Source organism: Lutra lutra, chromosome 1 (assembly GCF_902655055.1).
Source record: "Lutra lutra chromosome 1, mLutLut1.2, whole genome shotgun sequence".
In the NCBI taxonomy this organism is placed as follows: domain Eukaryota; kingdom Metazoa; phylum Chordata; class Mammalia; order Carnivora; family Mustelidae; genus Lutra; species Lutra lutra.
The window spans coordinates 54152132-54171409 of NC_062278.1; the positions used below are offsets into that span (position 1 = coordinate 54152132).

Here is a 19278-nt window from a genome sequence, read left to right on the forward strand (position 1 = left end):
TACCTCACATCCACTATTACTATCACTTAATGCACGGACAAGAGATGTCCAAATTCAACAGAACTCACTTGATGCTAGGGAGCAGAGTGGCTGTGGGAGGAGGAGGAGAAAGCCGGGGAGGAACGTCATATTCTTCACTTCCCAGGTGACCATTGGAAAAGACCTGAAAGGAAATCAAAGGGCTAGTTTAAAATTTGACTTCTGGAGGACCTAAAAACAGTAGCAGCTCTTAGGAAAACTGTAATTTTGAAAAGCATGGGTAATGTCAGTTTATTTTTTTTATTTTTTTTTTAAATTTTATTTTTTATAAACATATATTTTTATCCCCAGGGGTACAGGTCTGTGAATCACCAGGTTTACACACTTCACAGCACTCACCATAGCACATACCCTCCCCAATGTCCATAACCCAACCCCCCTTCTCCCAACGCCCCTCCCCCCATCAACCCTCAGTTTGTTTTGTGAGATTAAGAGTCACTTACGGTTTGTCTCCCTCCCAATCCCATCTTGTTTCATTTACTCTTCTCCTACCCCCTTAACCCCCCATGTTGCATGTCAGTTTATTTAAACAAGTGAAATATCATATAATTTACTTAGGAGTCAGTAGCACCATAGAGATCATTCACCAGCACCCAAAGGAGTACAACGTTATATATTAAAAAATACAATACAACATGATACTTGAACACACTGAGCAGGGATATGTACGATAATTTCTATAAATCTGACACAGGTAGCTAGATACACAGACAGTAACATTTCCCAAATACCAATCAGTTTTTATGGAAAAGTTACCATTCTCTATAGGATTCCGTGAAGAGAAAATGGTACTGGTGCAATTCTTTCAATTCTTGCAAATAAAAGTGTTCTAAATTATATCTCTCTGGGGTTAACAGAACATTTTTAAACTTCTTGATAAAACAGTACATGAGTACTATCAGAAATGCCTTCCATCTTCCAAGGCTGAAGCTTCAACACTATGGGCAACGAGAGACCTGTTCTGGCTTTCAAAGTGCATGCAATTTTAAATGAAATTTTCCATGTGAACGGCACAAACTACAACTGTTACCTTGCTTATAAGGTACCGTAGAGAACTGGTATTTAATTACTCAGGGTAAGAAATTCTGATTTCTAGGTTTCTCAGTTACACTACAGAGATTGAACAATTGCTTGTCACTAATGCAACAACTTGAAATTAAAGTCATTTAAAAAAAAGAGAGAATAACATTGTATATTCATACACATATGAAAAAGGTGAAATGTATTTTAAAATCTTCAAGTAATCATTAAAGTTTTGTCATGAGGCTCTTACCTCAATTCTTATTAATTCATAGTTAAAAGGTAGGCTAATGAGGGGGCAAAAGGCTGTACTATAACCTGAAAAGCCCGATAGCCCCATCAATGACCTAACAATTTCTTTTCCTCCACTGGTATTTCCAAAATGGTATCAAAGCTTTTAGAATGCAAAATGAAAGTCCATGCCCTTCTCTATCAGTTTAAAATAAGAAACATAGTTTAAAGAACACATTTGAAATATATCAGTGATTGCTTTTCAGAGTTATATAATCTCAATCCTAAAGCATTGAGGTGTCACTCTAAAAACTAGGACCGATGCTGGAGTTCCATTCTCTCCTTTGCCTATCTCCCTCATTAGAGGTGATATTAGAGTTACATGGTGACAAAACAGATCCCAAACACCGCTTCGTTCTGAACGCCGTGCTCCCACCTGCACACATTCCAGCAGACTTAGAATCATTTTAGCTGCCACAACCTGAGTGAGTGCAATAAATTACAGGTTGAGCTAAAATAAATATTTTATGTTCTCTGGGAATCTGAAAAGCCTGTTTATAAATAGGAGAAAAAAAATTGTTCCTCAAAAGTGCAGATTGATAGCACTGATTGAAAGAGTTTACACTGAAACTTCACGGATTCAGGCCTTTTTTTTTTTTCCCCCTCTTAGGAGAGGCAAGGCAGTCGGGGGGGTGGGGAGTAGGAATGGGCAGAGGAAGAGGGAGAATCTTCAGATCTCAAGCAGGTTCCAGCCTTGGTGTGAAGCCCCACAAGCGGTTCGATGTAACGATGCTGGGATCATGACCGGAGCCGAAATCAAGAGTCAGACCCTTAACCAACTGAGCTACCAGGTGCCCCAGATTCAGGTCTTCTTCTTCTTTAATTCTTTAACTAAGGAGACATCTTTTTCTTCTGCCTTCCCAGCTGACTGTCCCCAAACTACCACAATTTCATTGAAAATGCCACCAATGTAAATATTCTGATCCTATTACTCTTCTGCCAAAAAGCAGTAACAACAACAAAAACCTTTAAAACCTCTTTCCTGTCTAACAAATGAAAGACAACTGAGTGTAGAATTCAGGACACTATATTATTGGTTTCAGTCTGCACTGCTGTAATTTCATCTACCCTGACTATAGTCTCTCTACGTCGTATCCATCCCAAATGGACTTCCTTCGCTATGCACATTCTCCTTCCTTCATGCCATTCCTCCCTGTCATGTCTACAGAAACTCCCTCCAATCTTTTCATGTCTATAAGCCAGTGACCTTCTTGCACACAGCTTTCTTTATTCCCTCTTTTACACTGCATCTCAATTAGGTTTGCTTTTCTTCCTGAGGAGCCCGTATTGTTCTTTATGAATGCTTCTCCTATGCCTTATCTTTTAGCGAACTAATCGTACACCCGTCTCATTCTCACTAGACTTTGCTTTATTCATTTCGTATTTCCCCTGGTGTCTTGAACATTCTAAGTACTCATAGCGCTAAAAGAGGTTGAAGAAATAAAAAGACATTAGGGGAAGCTTAGACTTATGGAAGAAGTTAATCAGAGTTATCAAGTAACTTATTATAAATTTTAGGTTATCCTAGATTAATACATTTCTACATGCCTCAAGATAGCATCAGTGTGAATCTTGAAGTTTGAAATGCCTTCTTCTGATTCAAATATTGTCTAAAAATTAAGCTTAAAGTAATTGGGACCCTTGAGATACACGGAAAAATGCATGCTTTTGTGATAATCTTAGGACAATTAAGACAAAATTTTTTATTTGTACAAAACGCCAAATGCAATGCCTTTTCTGTATCCCAGTATGGGAAGGCGCACAAACACTACCCAAAAATATCACTATAATTTGTCCTTCTACAATGTCAGATTGGAAATGACACCAGTGTACATTGGGAACTTATTTCTTGATAGTCCTTCAGATTTATAGATAAGCTTAAGGTCATTCATATAAATATGTGCCTCTCCACCAAAAAGCAAAAGCCACAATCTCAGAAAGGGGAATCTTTCTATGTATTTATCTAGCAGCATCTTCTAAAGATTATTGTACACAGGGTCATTTTAGAATAATGTCATTTGAAGTAACATCATAAGTCAGATAGTTTTTATCATATTAGAAACAGCAGTATTCTTAAACTTTCAAGAGGAACAAATAAAGATACTTTAACATAATGTTAGTATCTGGATACAAGCAGAAAAATTTCAAGTGTCCAATGATATTTTAAAACATATTTAACGCAAATATTTTTACCTCAGCTAATTTATTTTTTAATTTTTATTTTATTTTTTTTAAAGATTATATTTATTTATTTGACAGAGAGAGATCACAAGTAGGCAGAGAGACAGGCAGAGAGCCCGATGTGGGGCTTGATCCCAGGACCCTGAGACCATAACCTGAGCCGAAGGCAGAGGCTTAACCCACTGAGCCACCCAGGCACCCCTTACCTCAGCTAATTTAAACAAACAAATAAACCACCACCAACAATAAATATCTAGCCAACAAAATAAAAATTTAAGGAGCAGGTTTCTAATGTGGCTAGAATCCGAGAATTTCAGAGAAAGAAAACAGTACTACAGGAAAGAAATTTCTTACCAATCAAACAAGATAAATAAACCTAATAACTCTTGGCTTGCAGATTCATGTTAAAAGGAAAGTATTACCTTAGCTAATATGAGGATGCCAGGTGGGAGGGAGGAGAGAAAGGGAGTCAATGAAAGTCACAGAAAATTCTTGCACTTCATTTTAATGATGAGCTGAATGGCTCTTTCGCTCACAGCTCTCTACAAGTAGCAAATGGTGTAATTAGAATTTAATTTATTCTTGCTTCCCTTACCATTTATCTAGCGAAGATGCAAACAGAAAGAGCAGATGCCTCTAATGGATGATGGGAAGCGGCACAGTGACAGAGGACACATGATGAAGGAAAGTGAGTGGTCTCTCCATTTATGGGTGTTCACTTTATGAAGTCTCCTGCCGGTATATTGAATTCTAATCTAAGCATGTCGTGCTTACTCAAGTTTTCTTATCTTGAAAATGGGAAGCTAATAGTTCATTTGAAGTATTCCCTCTAATGAAAACAAGTCTAAATGAGACTTGTTTCTATTTCACACAAGTGTGTGTTTGCTTACCATTGGAGAGACTGACAGTTATGTGAAGATACCTCAACTTCCAAATATCTAGATCCCCTTCCCCTTTATTCCCATGATAAAATGTTTTAAAAACTGCATGCCAGGTATGGAGGGTGAGGATACATTGTAACCTTTACTATTCTCATGAAAAATAGGAGGAAAAGACTCCTATTTCAAATGAGAAAATTACAGGCTACCTTCAGCTGAAGGCCAGGGCTGGAAAAATACATTAAAACACACACACACACACACACACACACACACACACACACACACACACACCTGTTTTTCCTCCTTGTATATCATGGATGTCCTCTTCCTCCAAGTCCTTTCCCTGACCTGCCCTCGCCTGCCCCAACCCCAGCACATATGCACTCTCTTGCTTCTACCATCAGCTTAAATACTGCACTAACTCAGCAACCAAGTGCTTATTATGTACTTATTAGGAATTATGATAAATAAAAAGAGAGGAAGGAGAGAAAGAGATGATGATTTGGGTTTCAAATTTGTTTAAAAAAAAAAAAAGACAACTATTTTGAATTAAAATGTCAACTATTACAACTTCTACTGCTCCTTCATGTCTACCTGTGACTTTTGGTTTTATTCCAGACCTGAGGAATAGAAGAATTTAGGTATTTGGAAGGTAACTATTCTCCTAGATAAGGTACTATTAGTCTTCCATTTTATAAAGTAAGAAAAATAAGATAGACAAACCAAGAAACACTATTAACTCTCGTTCCCACAGGTACCAGGTGGTTCTCCAGAGGGGAGATGTGTGTGTGTGTTTGCCGTGGGGGCGCCACTGGGGACGGGGATTAAGTAGTGCACTTGTGATGAGGAGTGCTGGGTGATGTATGCAAGTGCTGAACAACTTCTACACCTGAAATTAATATAACACTGTATATTAATAATACTGGAATTTAAAACAATAAGGAAATAGTTTTTATGTCATAAATCAATCTTCCTGTTCATTTAAAAAAAGGTAAGAAAAATAAGTTGAGTTGGGGCAAAGATGTACTTTGTTACTTGCCTCCACAAAGTAAATTCTAGAGTAGGAAGTAAGACTCAGTTCTGACAGACCCATAACCAGTAAGGAGATTGAAGCAGTCATCAAAAATCTCCCAACAAACAAGAGCCCAGGGCCAAATGGCTTCCCAGGGGAATTCTACCAAACATTTAAAGAAGAATTAATTCCTATTCTCCTGAAACTGTTCCAAAAAAATAGAAATGGAAGGAAAACTTCCAAACTCATTTTATGAGACCAGCATTACCTTGATCCCCAAACCAGACAAGAATCCCATCAAAAAAGAGAATTACAGACCAATATCCTTGATGAACACAGATGTGAAAATTCTCACCAAAATACTAGCCAATAGGATCCAACAGTACATTAAAAGGATTATTCACCATGACCACGTGGGATTTATTCCAGAGCTGCAAAGTTGGTTCAACATCCGCAAATCAATGTGATACAATACATTAATAAAAGAAAGAACAAGAACCATATGATACTCTCAATAGATGCTAAAAAAGCATTTTACAAAGTACAGCATCCTTTCCTGATCAAAACTCTTCAAAGTATAAGGATAGAGGGTACATCACCAATATCATCAAAGCCATCTATGAAAAACCCACCGCAAATATCATTCTCAATGGAGAAACACTGAGAGCTTTTCTGCTAAGGTCAGGAACACGGCAGGGATGTCCATTATCACCACTGCTATTCAACATAGTACTAGAAGTCCTAGCTTCAGCAGACAACAAAAAGAAATTAAAGGCATCCAAATAGGCAAAGAAGAAGTCAAACTATCACTCTTTGCAAATGATATGATACTATATGTGGAAAACCCAAAAGACTCCACTCCAAATCTGTAGAACTTGTAGAGGAATTCAGTAAAGTGTCAGGATATAAAATCAATGCACAGAAATCAATTGCATTTCTTTACACCAACATCAAGACAGAAGAAAGAAATTAAGGAGTCAATCCCATTTACAAGACTCAGTTCTGATTCTAGAGCCTGGTTCATCTGTGTTGATAATATGGTTAGCCCTGTTAAAATTCAGCTACTAGGTTTGCCTTTTCCTTGTCAGTTAATAAAAACTTTTTGTTAAATTTGAAAGGGAAGAGAACACTGGGATTCCAGTTATCCTAGACACCAGGAGGGTCTTGCATCTAGAAAGCACTTAACGAATGTGAAATTTAACCAGTTTGGATGGAGGAACTATAAAGATATAAGGTGAGAAGCAAATTCCAAGGCAGGATCACAGAAATTGAGAACCCCAAGATCCCAGATGGACTCAGTCTTCTGTCAGATGTTAGCTGAAGCCAGCCTCTTAGGTTTCCCAACAGAGAAATGGGAAGAGGAGTTAGGCTTTTTCTACTGTATGTAAATTATGATGTTTACATACTACTGAAGTTCCATCATAAAGAAAATAAAAGAGAAAAAGAGGAGACATCTCTTTTACACTCTTTATTACATTAACTATATGTAGATCCTTCTTTATAATCCACCATAGAAGTTGAACAACTAGACTGAAATCATAAATCTTAGACATCTAATTTTGGTTAAAACTTTATGTCTGATTGTAACATGAAATTTACTTTTAGAATATAAACACTGCATTATTAATATACACAACATATGAGATTAGACCTTAAAGAATCTTAATGAGGATATTTAGCCAGAACTAAACAAGATTAAAATTCAGCTTTCACTAAGAGATATTGAGCAATTTACTCAATGTTCTCTGGGACATTAATATGTATCAATGATTAGGACATGAACATTCACATAGAAAACATTTAAAGGAATCTTCAAAACTGAAGTCACTATTAATATTTCATACCTCCAGTTAACATAATAAAATTTCATACCTATAGCCTACGAAATTATAACACCAATTTAAAAAATGGTAACCTTCCATACAAAAATTAACAGCCAGGATGTTCTAGGGCTTAAAAGGGCAGGTTTATATTAGTGCCAAAACTGTATAACATATTATGTAAAAGGATCTGGAAATAAGATGTCTTCAATGAATTGGCTAAAATAATTACATAAGTATTTCCAAAATCCATTAAAAATCCATCCAAAAACCATTAAAAATCCATCCAAAATCCATTACAAAATAAATTGTAGTATGTAGCGAAATGTAACCAATCAATTCACAGCAGAGCTCATTCCAACACTCATCTCAAGACAAGTATGATCAGGTATGAATGAAAAATAATAAAGGCTAGGGGCACCTGGGTGGCTCAGTGGGTTAAGCCTTTGCCTTCGGCTTGGGTCATGGTCTCAGGGTCCTGGGATCGAGACCCACACTGGGCTCTCTGCTCGGCGGGGAGCCTGCTTCCCTTCCTTTCTCTCTCTGCCTGCCTCTCTGCCTACTTGTGATCTCTGTCTGTCAAATAAATAAATAAAATCTTTAAAAAAAATAATAGAGGCTAAAGGAAAAAAAGAAAAAAAAGAAAGAAAAAAACCCAGAAAAGAGAAAAACCCAGCAGATCCTTCCAATACAGGCTCTAGGTTGTAGAAATATACAATCGAAGATGATAAGCACTCCATTTTCAGAAAACATTATAAAAATGCTTTTGTAAGTATTTTTTCTTCCATTTACATGTTTAGATGACCTTGGGGGAAACCTTTACAGGTCTTTATATTTAAAATAGATGATATATTTAAAATGCTGAATGAAGGTACTGAGGTGAGTCATGGCAATGAGTCATGGCAAACTCCCACCGCTCCTCCCCTTTGTTTTGAATGCCACACTAGACGTTTTGACTCTTCTTATCCTACCCTCGAATCTCTGAAGTTAAATATTATTATACAAAGTTTTCATTATCACTTAACCTTGACACACGACACATGTGCGCACATATGCACAGGCACACACACACAGTCACAGACACACAGACACACAGAAGTTGAATTCATGTCATAATTCACATTTCTTTTTTTCTTGAATATACGCTGAACTCATCACGTGCAAACCATTACTTTGAAGGAATTGATTACTCTTCTAAAATAACAATTAAAGATCAATAGAAAGGCATCACTTTAATATTACAGTCTTCAAAAGAGGCAAAGCCTCCTTCAGCGGAGGGAAGACGACAACCATCTGATCTCAGAGCCAAAAATATCATGGTAGCTAATACTAGAAAATATTAGAGTACAACTTGCCAAGGGCCTACCAAGAATTCTAAACTCAGTGATTTTTGCTGTTGCCTCTTTGGTTTGCTGCAAGCTAAAATTCTTTCCTCAATCTATAAATGATAGTGGTGATATCTTTCAAGTCAGAGCTCAACACACGTGCCGTCTCTTTCAGTTTTATGGAGAAAGAGTTTACTCTGTAAGAGGGACCTGGAAATGGTGTCTTTATGTCTGGGAGAAGTTCATTTTACCTGGATGCACGAGGTGACTGTCCTTGGCCACAATTCCAGTGGCCTATTTATGATATGTTATAGTCAACTTTTTTTCAGATTAGATAGGCTCAGGTGAGTTTAAAAAAAAAAAAAAAAGAAACAGTGCTGATTCTCCCACCAACAAGTTATTAATAAGAAAAAGTTTTGGCAGATGAAATAAGGGAAGGTGAAATAAATCTCCCACAAACTCCCACAAACTGTCTAGTGTTTTCGCATTAAAATTAAATCATTACTTAGAACCGTCTTCCTGACTTCTTTTAAGTTTTAATGAGCTTCTGATTATTTATAACTTGGAGATAATTAAAGGTCTTCAGGGAAGTGCCACACCAGGCAAAAAATAAATAAATAAATAAACAACAACAACCAAAAAACAAACCACTCCCTTTATACTACTTTACTACCTCCTATCAGTAGAGTTTGAGAAGACTGTTTAGCTTCTGCTTTGCTTATTTCTTACCTTGGCTCCTTCTAAAGGCAAATCATGGCGTCTGTGTTTCCGCATAAGCACGGGGTCAGAGCCCATTCTACTGTGCCTTCCATTTACATTTGAACTTGCTGTGATTCCGGGCTTTGGAGAGCCATCCCCTAAGAGTCGACATCCCACTGACTGATTAGTTCCAAACACATCCCGGGGGCACCAGGCTTCAAGAGGCATTGGCTGGTCTCGGGAAGGCACACTTTCCACATGATGGAAGTGACGACTCAGTCTATTGTCAGGTGGGATTGGGGGAGGTCTCTCAGGTGGAGGTGGAGGAGGATCTCTTACGGGAGGAGGTGGTGCCGGGAGTGGTTTATCTTGTTTTCTCACCATGCAAGGAGAAGACTGGAGATATACAATAGAAAAATAAATAAATTAGAAGTTGTACCACACACTGAAAAGTGATTTCCAGACTAGTCTATTATCATTTTTGCTTTCTAAGCCATAACGGAATGTTAGCAGATTCCTGTGTCACCTTTTAATGTTTCTTTTTATCATCAATTTATTACATTTTTAAAAATTAGTGAAAAGCTTATATATCTCATTAGAATTTTTTGTAGAAAATGAATACATAAACTTAACATAAAATGTTAAGGACTATACTAAACATAAAATGTTAAGCTAAACATAAATGAATGAAAATGAATACATAAACTAAACATAAAGCGTTAAGGAATGTAAAGACTCTACAGGAAAAAGTAGCAGAGTATCAAAATTATGTGATGATTTGACTGACTGAAAATAGTATTTAATCGTTGATTTATTTGCACCTTTACACACTTAAGGAAAGAGAAAGAAAACTATCAAAGCTGCTGTTTTGCTTTTGAAAGGGCAGCTTGATTTGTAATATTTCCCAATGAATGAAAGTGTTGGTTCTGCCATTTTCATATTTGCTACTGCAACATAAAGCAACTGCTAAGGGGCAAATCTGCTTTGATCCTATTTTACCAGTTATTACCAGAAGAGTGGAAAATCACAAATAATAGAGCAGCATTATTTGTAGAACTTATCTGAATTTTTATGGATCCTTAAAATGAAAAAAATCAGTCTAAATCCCATCTGGAACTATGAAGGTACATGTACCTGAACTAAGTCTATGTGACTTTTATGGTTTTGTTTTTAGATACACGGTTCATCTGAGGAATGATTTTGTGCTTTTATGGGTAGAAAATACTATAGAAAAAAGGAATGTGCTGTACATTTACATAATTCTAACTAAATACCATCCTACAAAGTCTTAATCTAATCTTACAACCAAGTTAACTGTAATCAAGATCAACTACTACTAAAATATTGTGCTTCTGATTCATCTTAGACTCTAAAGCATATTACCAAATGGAATTAACTTTTTAAGTCTTATATTTAATAAAGCAAAATAAGCCCTTATCACATTTGGGGAAAAAAAGTCCTCATAAAACTAAAACAAACTATAGGCTTAGATTTACATAGTTAGAATTCTGTCTTTGAAATTAAAGAGTAAAGTAATTACTTTGCAAATATTGTAATTCTTTGTAATTAATTCCTTCGGGTATAAAAAGTACTATACAAATAGCTCCCTCTTCTGAGTCACCTTGAGATATGGCTGATACTTTATCACATCGTAAGCCCTTATGCAAATATACCCTCATTACATTTTTTCTTGTCATGACATGGTGAAAATGAGTGTAAAATATCATTCGATAAGGGGATGCAATTTGTTTTAATACTTATAACGACTTTTTAAATCCATTTTACAGAATAATCATGTTTACTCTTCTATGCATTTTTGCAAATCAAGTAGATATTATAGACATACGTTCTCTCTGAATAATTATGTAACTTTTACAGTAATAAAGCAAAAATATGGTAGTAGGCTTACCATAAACAAAATGAGAAACACATCAAAGTTCTTCATAAACAATTAAGAGCATAAGAATTCAAGGAATAGAATTCAAAGGAACCTGAGCAATCAATAAGTGTCACTTAAATTACCTGTGTTTCTAATAAAATCTGTTTACCTTTGGTGAACCAGTTGGGCTGCCACAGGGAGACCGAACTATGCCTTTCTGGATTAGATCCAGGCGAGGAGGCACTGGTGGCAGGCTTAGATGAGGGATCTGGAGAGGATCTGGATGTGGCTTTCTTCTCTGTGCAAGGGGAGAGGATCCTGGCGATGTGACTGGGGAATTTTGCCTGTCAGTGCACTAGAACAGAGAAGGAGAAAGATGACATTGATTTGATGTGTAAAGTGTATACCTTTCAGTTCTTAAGGAAGACATTTGGTTTGAGAAGGTGTCTGCCATTGAACATCTGTTAAACTCCGTTTACTCTGATTAATAGACGGAAAGCGCTCACACTGTCCCTCAAGGGCAGTATTATGTAAAGAATAAATGGGTAAATTTCTCTTACATACTGCAGACAAGGCCTAGGAAAAAAGAAGAATAAAACCATAGTTTAAAAACAATCAAATGGAAACATTTCCTGCAAAAAACCATCCACATTTTATGAGGAAGCCAGAAATACACAATGCAGTAATGCACATTGTTCTTGGTTTTTGTACTATAGAATTTTCTTAAATCTTTGATGTATAGTGTATTCTAGAACTTAGAAGTCATTTTGCTCCATACAAAGTATCCACTGCATGGTCCACTTTCCTACCAACCAATTAAATCAGGCAGGGTCTAAAATATAAAAATGTGTATGTAAAATAAAAACAGCCCAATTGTTTTTTCCCCAGGACTTCACATGGAAAAGAAATCCTCAAGTGAAATGCTTTTCTTTGTTACTAAAGGTTTTCTCCTTTGTCTTCTAGATAAAATGGCTTCGAAAAGCCAGTAACAAGTACTTTGATTTGTACATACGTAACCTTCTTTTATTTTGGAATTTTTCTTTTAATGTGACATAACCTGGTTGTGATTTCATACAAAAACCATACCAATTAATCAAATAGCCTTACCAAAGTAAACAATATTCTGCTATGAAATATCAGTCAGTTTCCTTTTCAAGGCTAAGTTACTAGCTCTTTGGAGATCTAGGTTTTACTTTTATACCTACTATGCTTTGAAAGTCATCTGTTTCCTAATGCTAGCTAGTATTTTTAGAGTGTTAGGATTGTTGTTAACCATTTTTCTCCTAACATTACTCACCTTTTTAAAGAGCAGCCAATGTCAACAACTGATGATTTAATTTGAGCTTAGCAACAGTGACAAAGATTTGGCCATTCTGTCTTTATCTGAGAGGGGATGATAGATTTGTGTTCATACCACACTTAGCTACACTGTGTAAAGTTTTTTCTAATTAACTAAAATTGGGGTTTGTTTGCTGTTTTTCTCAAGATTAGACTAGGGCTATGGGGCTTTGGAAGGAAGACGAAAGTGAAGTAATATATTAACTACATCATATCAAAGGACACACCACCAATAAGATTCATCATTGTTGATGCTGACCTTGATTACATGGCTAAGATACTATTTGTCAAGGTTTCTTCCCTGTCAAGTTACTCCTTTTTTCTTCCCCGTCCATTCTATACCCCCTGCAAGGAATTGAGACCACACTTAAGGAGTGGGGAGTTATGGTCCCTACTGTAAAGGCTTTTTTTAACAGATTTGTTTATCTATTGGGAGGGGGCAAGGCACAGGGAGAGAAACTTCAAACCGACTCCCTGCTGAGCAGAGAGGTCAATGTAGGGCTCCATCTCAGGACCCATGAGATCACGACCTGAGCCGAAACCAAGAGACAGATGCTTAACAGACTGAGCCACGAGGCACCCTGAGGCTTCTTAAAAATAAATTTGAGTGGCTACACAAAATCATCTAGACTATACCTCAGATATGCCTGAATGTTGTCATGACATTGCTAAACTTCCAATTCTTTGTTTCTCTCAAGGGTGCCAACTAATAAAATAGGTCAACAAATTTACCCATAATTTCACATGAACCTTTTCTTCTCTTTAGTACTTCCATGATTCTTTTTTATATTTCTCACCCTGTGATGAGGCAAAAACAAATAAACCAAAAAACCAAACTCAACTGTTATTAAATTAGAAGAGAAAAAGTAGAAACTCTGTAGTCATAACAAACTGATTTTAACATAGCCAGTGATTCTTAATAAAATAAAGATTTTACCTAAAAATACATGGAACCTCACATGGCCAGGAATCTGAACCTTCTGGAATAAAAATGATCATACACATAAGAGAAAGAAATCCTGGGGCGCCTGGGTGGCTCAGTGGGTTAAAGCCTCTGCCTTCGGCTCAGGTCATGATCTCAGGGTCCTGGGATCGAGCCCCGCATCGGGTTCTCTGCTCTGCGGGGAGCCTGCTTCCCTCTCTCTCTGCCTGCCTCTCTGCCTACTTGTGATCTCTCTCTGTCAAATAAAATAAATAAAATCTTTAAAAAAAAAAAAAAAAGAGAAAGAAATCCTGATATAAACTATGTGTGTTACAGTATCATGGTATTTTAGATCAGGAGATGTCTCAGAATCTCTAATTCTCCACCATTCCCATTAGGATAAATTACATTCTCTGAGAATTAGCCAAATATCACCCGATAAAAATGCTTTGTTGATCTTTGTTGATCTGGTTATTGTGCTTTACAAAACAGACTCAAGAAGCAAAACTATTCACAGTCACTATTCCAAACTACACACACAGACACACACACACAGATCAACAAAGCATTTTTAACACTCTGTGTGTGTGTGTGTGTGTGTGTGTGTGTGTGTGTGAATATATAGCACTTTATCCATTCAGTTGTTAGCAGAGAAAGTTTTCAGGGCTAGGTGAACACAAAGCAGACTGCTGAATAAAACCTCTGCCCCTCTGAGCACTTTTCTTCCACAACTCTCTCTCTGCTTCCTTCATTACCTGAAAAAGAGAATTCTGACATAGCCGACAGCCCACCAACACTATTAGACCTTGACTTTTGCCTTAACTATTACTATTTAAAGTTACCAAATTCCTAATATGTTTAAATAAAGAGTTGGATTTGATGTGAAATGAATGAGCTGTTAGTTATTGAAAGGGTATACTGAAAATCCTCAGGAGAGACATCCAAACAATGTGCGTGGTATAGCAATAACCTTGAACTTCTAGATACCTCCCCAAAAGCACACTCTCAACAGCTTCGTGAATATAACTAGAAGCAGACCTTGCTTCAGCACAATTCATACTGCAGTCTCAAGGTGATTATATAGCATCCTCCTGAAAAACTAATTCATTTTGAAGCATTACAATATCTGTAAGTTGACTTAGAAGGATTTTATGGAAGATATATTTGTAAGTGAAGAAAAAAAGAACATTTCATCATTATTGATTATGTGGACTAAATTTACCATAATGTATTTATTTTCCCGAGTTCTCCTGAATTATAGTAAAATCCCCATGTAAGAGTAGATAATATACAATGCCTTTTAGATTAATAATGCATTATTATTTGCTGAACCTTTCACTCTATGGACAATTCTGTAATTAAGAGTACTGTGGAGTGCCTAGGTGACTCAGTTGTTAAGTTTTGCTTTCAGCTCAGGTCATGATCCCAGCATCCTGGGATGGAGCCCTGCATCTAGCTCTCTGCTCAGCGGGAAGCCTGCTTCTCCCTCTCCCATTCCCACTGTTTGTGTTCCCTCTCTCGCTGTGTTTCTCTCTGTCAAATAAAAAAATAAAATCTTAAAAAAAAAAAAGTACTGAAACTCTGCATTAACTTTTATTGCTGGCAAAATTCAATGCTAACTATGAACATCTGTAAACATTCTTAGTAGGCAGTTTTAGTAGATGGTTACGTAAATGGCCACTTCTAATTTATTTGGATAATCACCATTTTCCTTCCTATTTGATAGTCTAAGGAGAAAAGACACCAAACACAATGCTTCACACCCCAGCTCATAATTAAATTCTTCGATGAGACATTAAAAATTCATGACATCAAAACTTATCAACTCAATGAGAATGGAAAGTTGGCCCTTTTTTCCCTTCTGAAAATAAAGAGAAGCAAATAGATTGATTTAATGTAGATCTAAAATTATTTCTCCTTTAAACTATACCCTGTCAGTATATAATATTGGAATATTTAACGGTCTTTTAAAGGACTGTAATTCCACAGTATCAGAATTTTCCCTTGTAGGTAGGAAGGACGAATGATTCTAAGGCTGAGGTGTGACACAGGCATGTGGCCAGTCACCTTCAGTTGGCCGATTTGTATTCTTTTCCAGATAGATTCTACAGTCAGACATTTCCGTCAGCTCTTCCTCCTGTGTCTTCTCCCACAGGTCTAATCCCCATCCCAAGATCACTCGGGCCATTTACTGTTCTCTACTTCTGATGTGTGATAAAGGGAGTTGTGGGGGAAAATAGCAACAACAAACAACAAGCCTGGAACTTATTCTCTAGCTTGGGTTTCAATTCTATGCTAACTTTCACACCTCTTACTGATGTGTCCACAGTCCTCACAATCACTACCATCTCCATTCTGTATAGAAATACAGATTTAGCACATGTACATAGAACTCCTTGAGTGGAAGAGTAGGGAAATGTTTATTTAATCCTGAATAGTAACATGAGGTATTTTCGTGGCTAGGGATACACTTGATTGGAATATGTGAATTTCAATTGTGGCTAACTGTCAAACTGAAGTCCTAAAGCCAACTGATTATAAAAAACAATGACCATAAAATTAGACACATGTAATCTGACTTCCTCCATGTATATTTTCCATATGTAATGTTTGAATTGCAGCTAGAACTTTAAAATGCCATGCAGTCTTGCACAAATCACCCCCATGTTAATATCCACCTGTGGATTTCAAAAAGGTTAATCCATTTTATGGAGGCCTTATGGGCTAATAAAATTAAATATGAAATAAAAGCTGCTACAAAACATTTGATTTTTATTTGGATGATATAATTAGGAGTGTTGACTCTTTTGATATAGAACTGATAAAATACCATCTATTACATCTCCAAAGTTCCAGTCAAAATTTGCTCAACTTCACTACCAAAAGACAATTCTACCAGAGATATCCTTAAACAAAAGGTTCCCACCCTTATTTCTTATTTTGTCCTAGACAATTCCTCTCACTCTCAAGGCCTAAACAAATACCTAAACAAATAATTAGACTAAAGTCTTACAATGCATTCAAAAGTCAAAAATGTCACTTGGATTATTTGCTGTTATGAATTCTGATCATTAACACAAGCTTCTAGAATTTAACAAGCATTTTTATTTTTTTCATCTTGACCTGGAAAGCATTTTAAATATAGAAATAAATAATAAGAGCAGAAGTAGTAAAGAGGAGGTTAACAGGTTGAGGGGTATGAGTGTTGTCAAACTGTTCACCATAATAAATAAGTTGTATTGATTTTGGAGCTCATCTCCTTTGTCTTCACAACTACATTTTTACCATTCCACTTTTTTTCTCTCATTTTAAAGAACATAATTCACTACATAAAATTTGGAATTATAGGAAAATATAAAGTGGTTTTGAGGACATGTACACATAGCCAATGGTGATCTTTCTTAATCACACATACACATTTTTAATGTACACTATATTGGCTAACAGTATTATAGCAAAAGAATTCTAACTGCCATTAAACATTCTTCATGGACACAACAAAGGCAGTCCTGAGAGGAAAATATATAGCGGTACAAGCCTTTCTCAAGAAATAAGAAAGGTCTCAGGTACACAACCTAACCCTACACCTAAAGGAGCTGGAGAAAGAACAAGAAAGAAACCCTAAACGCAGCAGGAGAAGAGAAATCATAAAGATCGGAGCAGAAATCAATGAAATAGAAACCAAAAAAACAATAGAACAAATCAACGAAACTAGGAGCTGGTTCTTTGAAAGAATTAATAAGATTGATAAACCCCTGGCCAGACTTATCAAAAAGAAAAGAGAAAGGACCCAAATAAATAAAATCATGAATGAAAGAGGAGAGACCACAACGAACACCAAAGAAATACAGACAATTATAAGACCATACTATGAGCAACTCTACGCCAACAAATTTGACAATCTGGAAGAAATGGATGCATTCCTAGAGTCATATAAACTACCTCAACTGAAACAGGAAGAAATAGAAAGCCTGAACAGACCCATAACCAGTAAGGAGATTGAAACAGTCATCAAAAATCTCCAAACAAACAAGAACCGAGGGCCAGATGGCTTCCCGGGGGAATTCTATCAAACATTTAAAGAAGAACTAATTCCTATTCTCCTGAAACTGTTCCAAAAAGTAGAAATGGAAGGAAAACTTCCAAACTCATTTTATGAGGCCAGCATCACCTTGATCCCAAAACCAGACAAGGATCCCAACAAGAAAGAGAACTAGAGACCAATATCCTTGATGAACACAGATGCAAAAATTCTCACCAAAATACTAGCCAATAGGATTCAACAGTACATTAAAAGGATTATTCACCACGACCAAGTGGGATTTATTCCAGGGCTGCAAGGTTGGTTCAACATCCGCAAATAAATCAATGTGATACAACACATTAATAAAAGAAAGAACAAGAACCATATGATACTCTCAATAGATGCTGAAAAAGCATTTGACAAAGTACAGCATCCCTTCCTGATCAAAACTCTCCAAAGTGTAGGGATAGAGGGCACAGACCTCAATATTATCAAAGCCATCTATGACAAACCCACCGCAAATATCTTTCTCAATGGAGAAAAACTGAAAGCTTTTCTGCTAAGGTAGGAACACGGCAGGGATGTCCGTTATCACCACTGCTATTCAACATCTAGAAGTCCTAGCCTCAGCAATCAGACAACTAAAGGAAATTAAAGGCATCCAAATTGGCAAAGAAGAAGTCAAATTATCACTCTTCGCAGATGATATGATACTATATGTGGAAAACCCAAAAGACTCCACTCCAAAACTGCTAGAACTTGTACAGGAATTCAGTAAAGTGTCAGGATATAAAATCAATGCACAGAAATCAGTTGCATTTCTCTACACCAACAACAAGACAGAAGAAAGAGAAATTAAGGAGTCAATTCCATTTACAATTGCACCCAAAACTATAAGATACCTAGGAATAAACCTAACCAAAGAGGCTAAGAATCTATACTCAGAAAACTATAAAGTACTCATGAAAGAAATTGAGGAAGACACAAAGAAATGGAAAAATGTTCCATGCTCCTGGATTGGAAGAATAAATATTGTGAAAATGTCTATGCTACCTAAAGCAATCTACACATTTAATGCAATTCCTATCAAAGTACCATCTATTTTTTTCAAAGAAATGGAACAAATAATCCTAAAATTTATATGGAACCAGAAAAGACCTCGAATAGCCAAAGGAATATTGAAAAAGAAAGCCAAAGTTGGTGGCATCACAATTCCGGACTTCAAGCTCTATTACAAAGCTGTCATCATCAAGACAGCATGGTACTGGCACAAAAACAGACACATAGATCAATGGAACAGAATAGAGAGCCCAGAAATAGACCCTCAACTCTATGGTCAACTAATCTTCGACAAAGCAGGAAAGAATGTCCAATGGAACAAAGACAGCCTCTTCAATAAATGGTGTTGGGAAAATTGGACAGCCACATGCAGAAAAATGAAATTGGATCATTTCCTTACACCACACACGAAAATAGACTCAAAATGGATGAAGGACCTCAATGTGAGAAAAGAATCCATCAAAATCCTTGAGGAGAACACAGGCAGCAACCTCTTCGACCTCAGCCGCACCAACACCTTCCTAGGAACATCGCCAAAGGCAAGGGAAGCAAGGGCAAAAATGAACTATTGGGATTTTATCAAGATCAAAAGCTTTTGCACAGCAAAGGAAACAGTGAACAAAACCAAAAGACAACTGACAGAATGGGAGAAGATATCTGCAAATGACATATCAGATAAAGGGCTAGTGTCCAAAATCTATAAAGAACTTAGCAAACTCAACACCCAAAGAACAAATAATCCAATCAAGAAATGGGCAGAAGACATGAACAGACATTTCTGCAAAGAA

At 36.6% G+C, this 19278-nt stretch overlaps 1 protein-coding gene across 6 annotated transcripts in view; it reads right to left on the bottom strand.

Annotated features, from left to right (window-relative positions):
* CBLB (Cbl proto-oncogene B) overlaps positions 1–19278 on the bottom strand; it is a 226102-nt gene that overhangs the window by 50417 nt on the left and 156407 nt on the right. For all 6 annotated transcript variants that reach the window (XM_047723550.1, XM_047723547.1, XM_047723549.1 and 3 more), the window contains exons 11-13: positions 11317–11502; positions 9299–9664; positions 69–163 (exon numbers count right to left, since the gene is read on the bottom strand). In XM_047723550.1, the coding sequence (XP_047579506.1) occupies positions 69–163; positions 9299–9664; positions 11317–11502 (647 nt within the window). The remainder of the gene's footprint in view (positions 1–68; positions 164–9298; positions 9665–11316; positions 11503–19278) is intronic.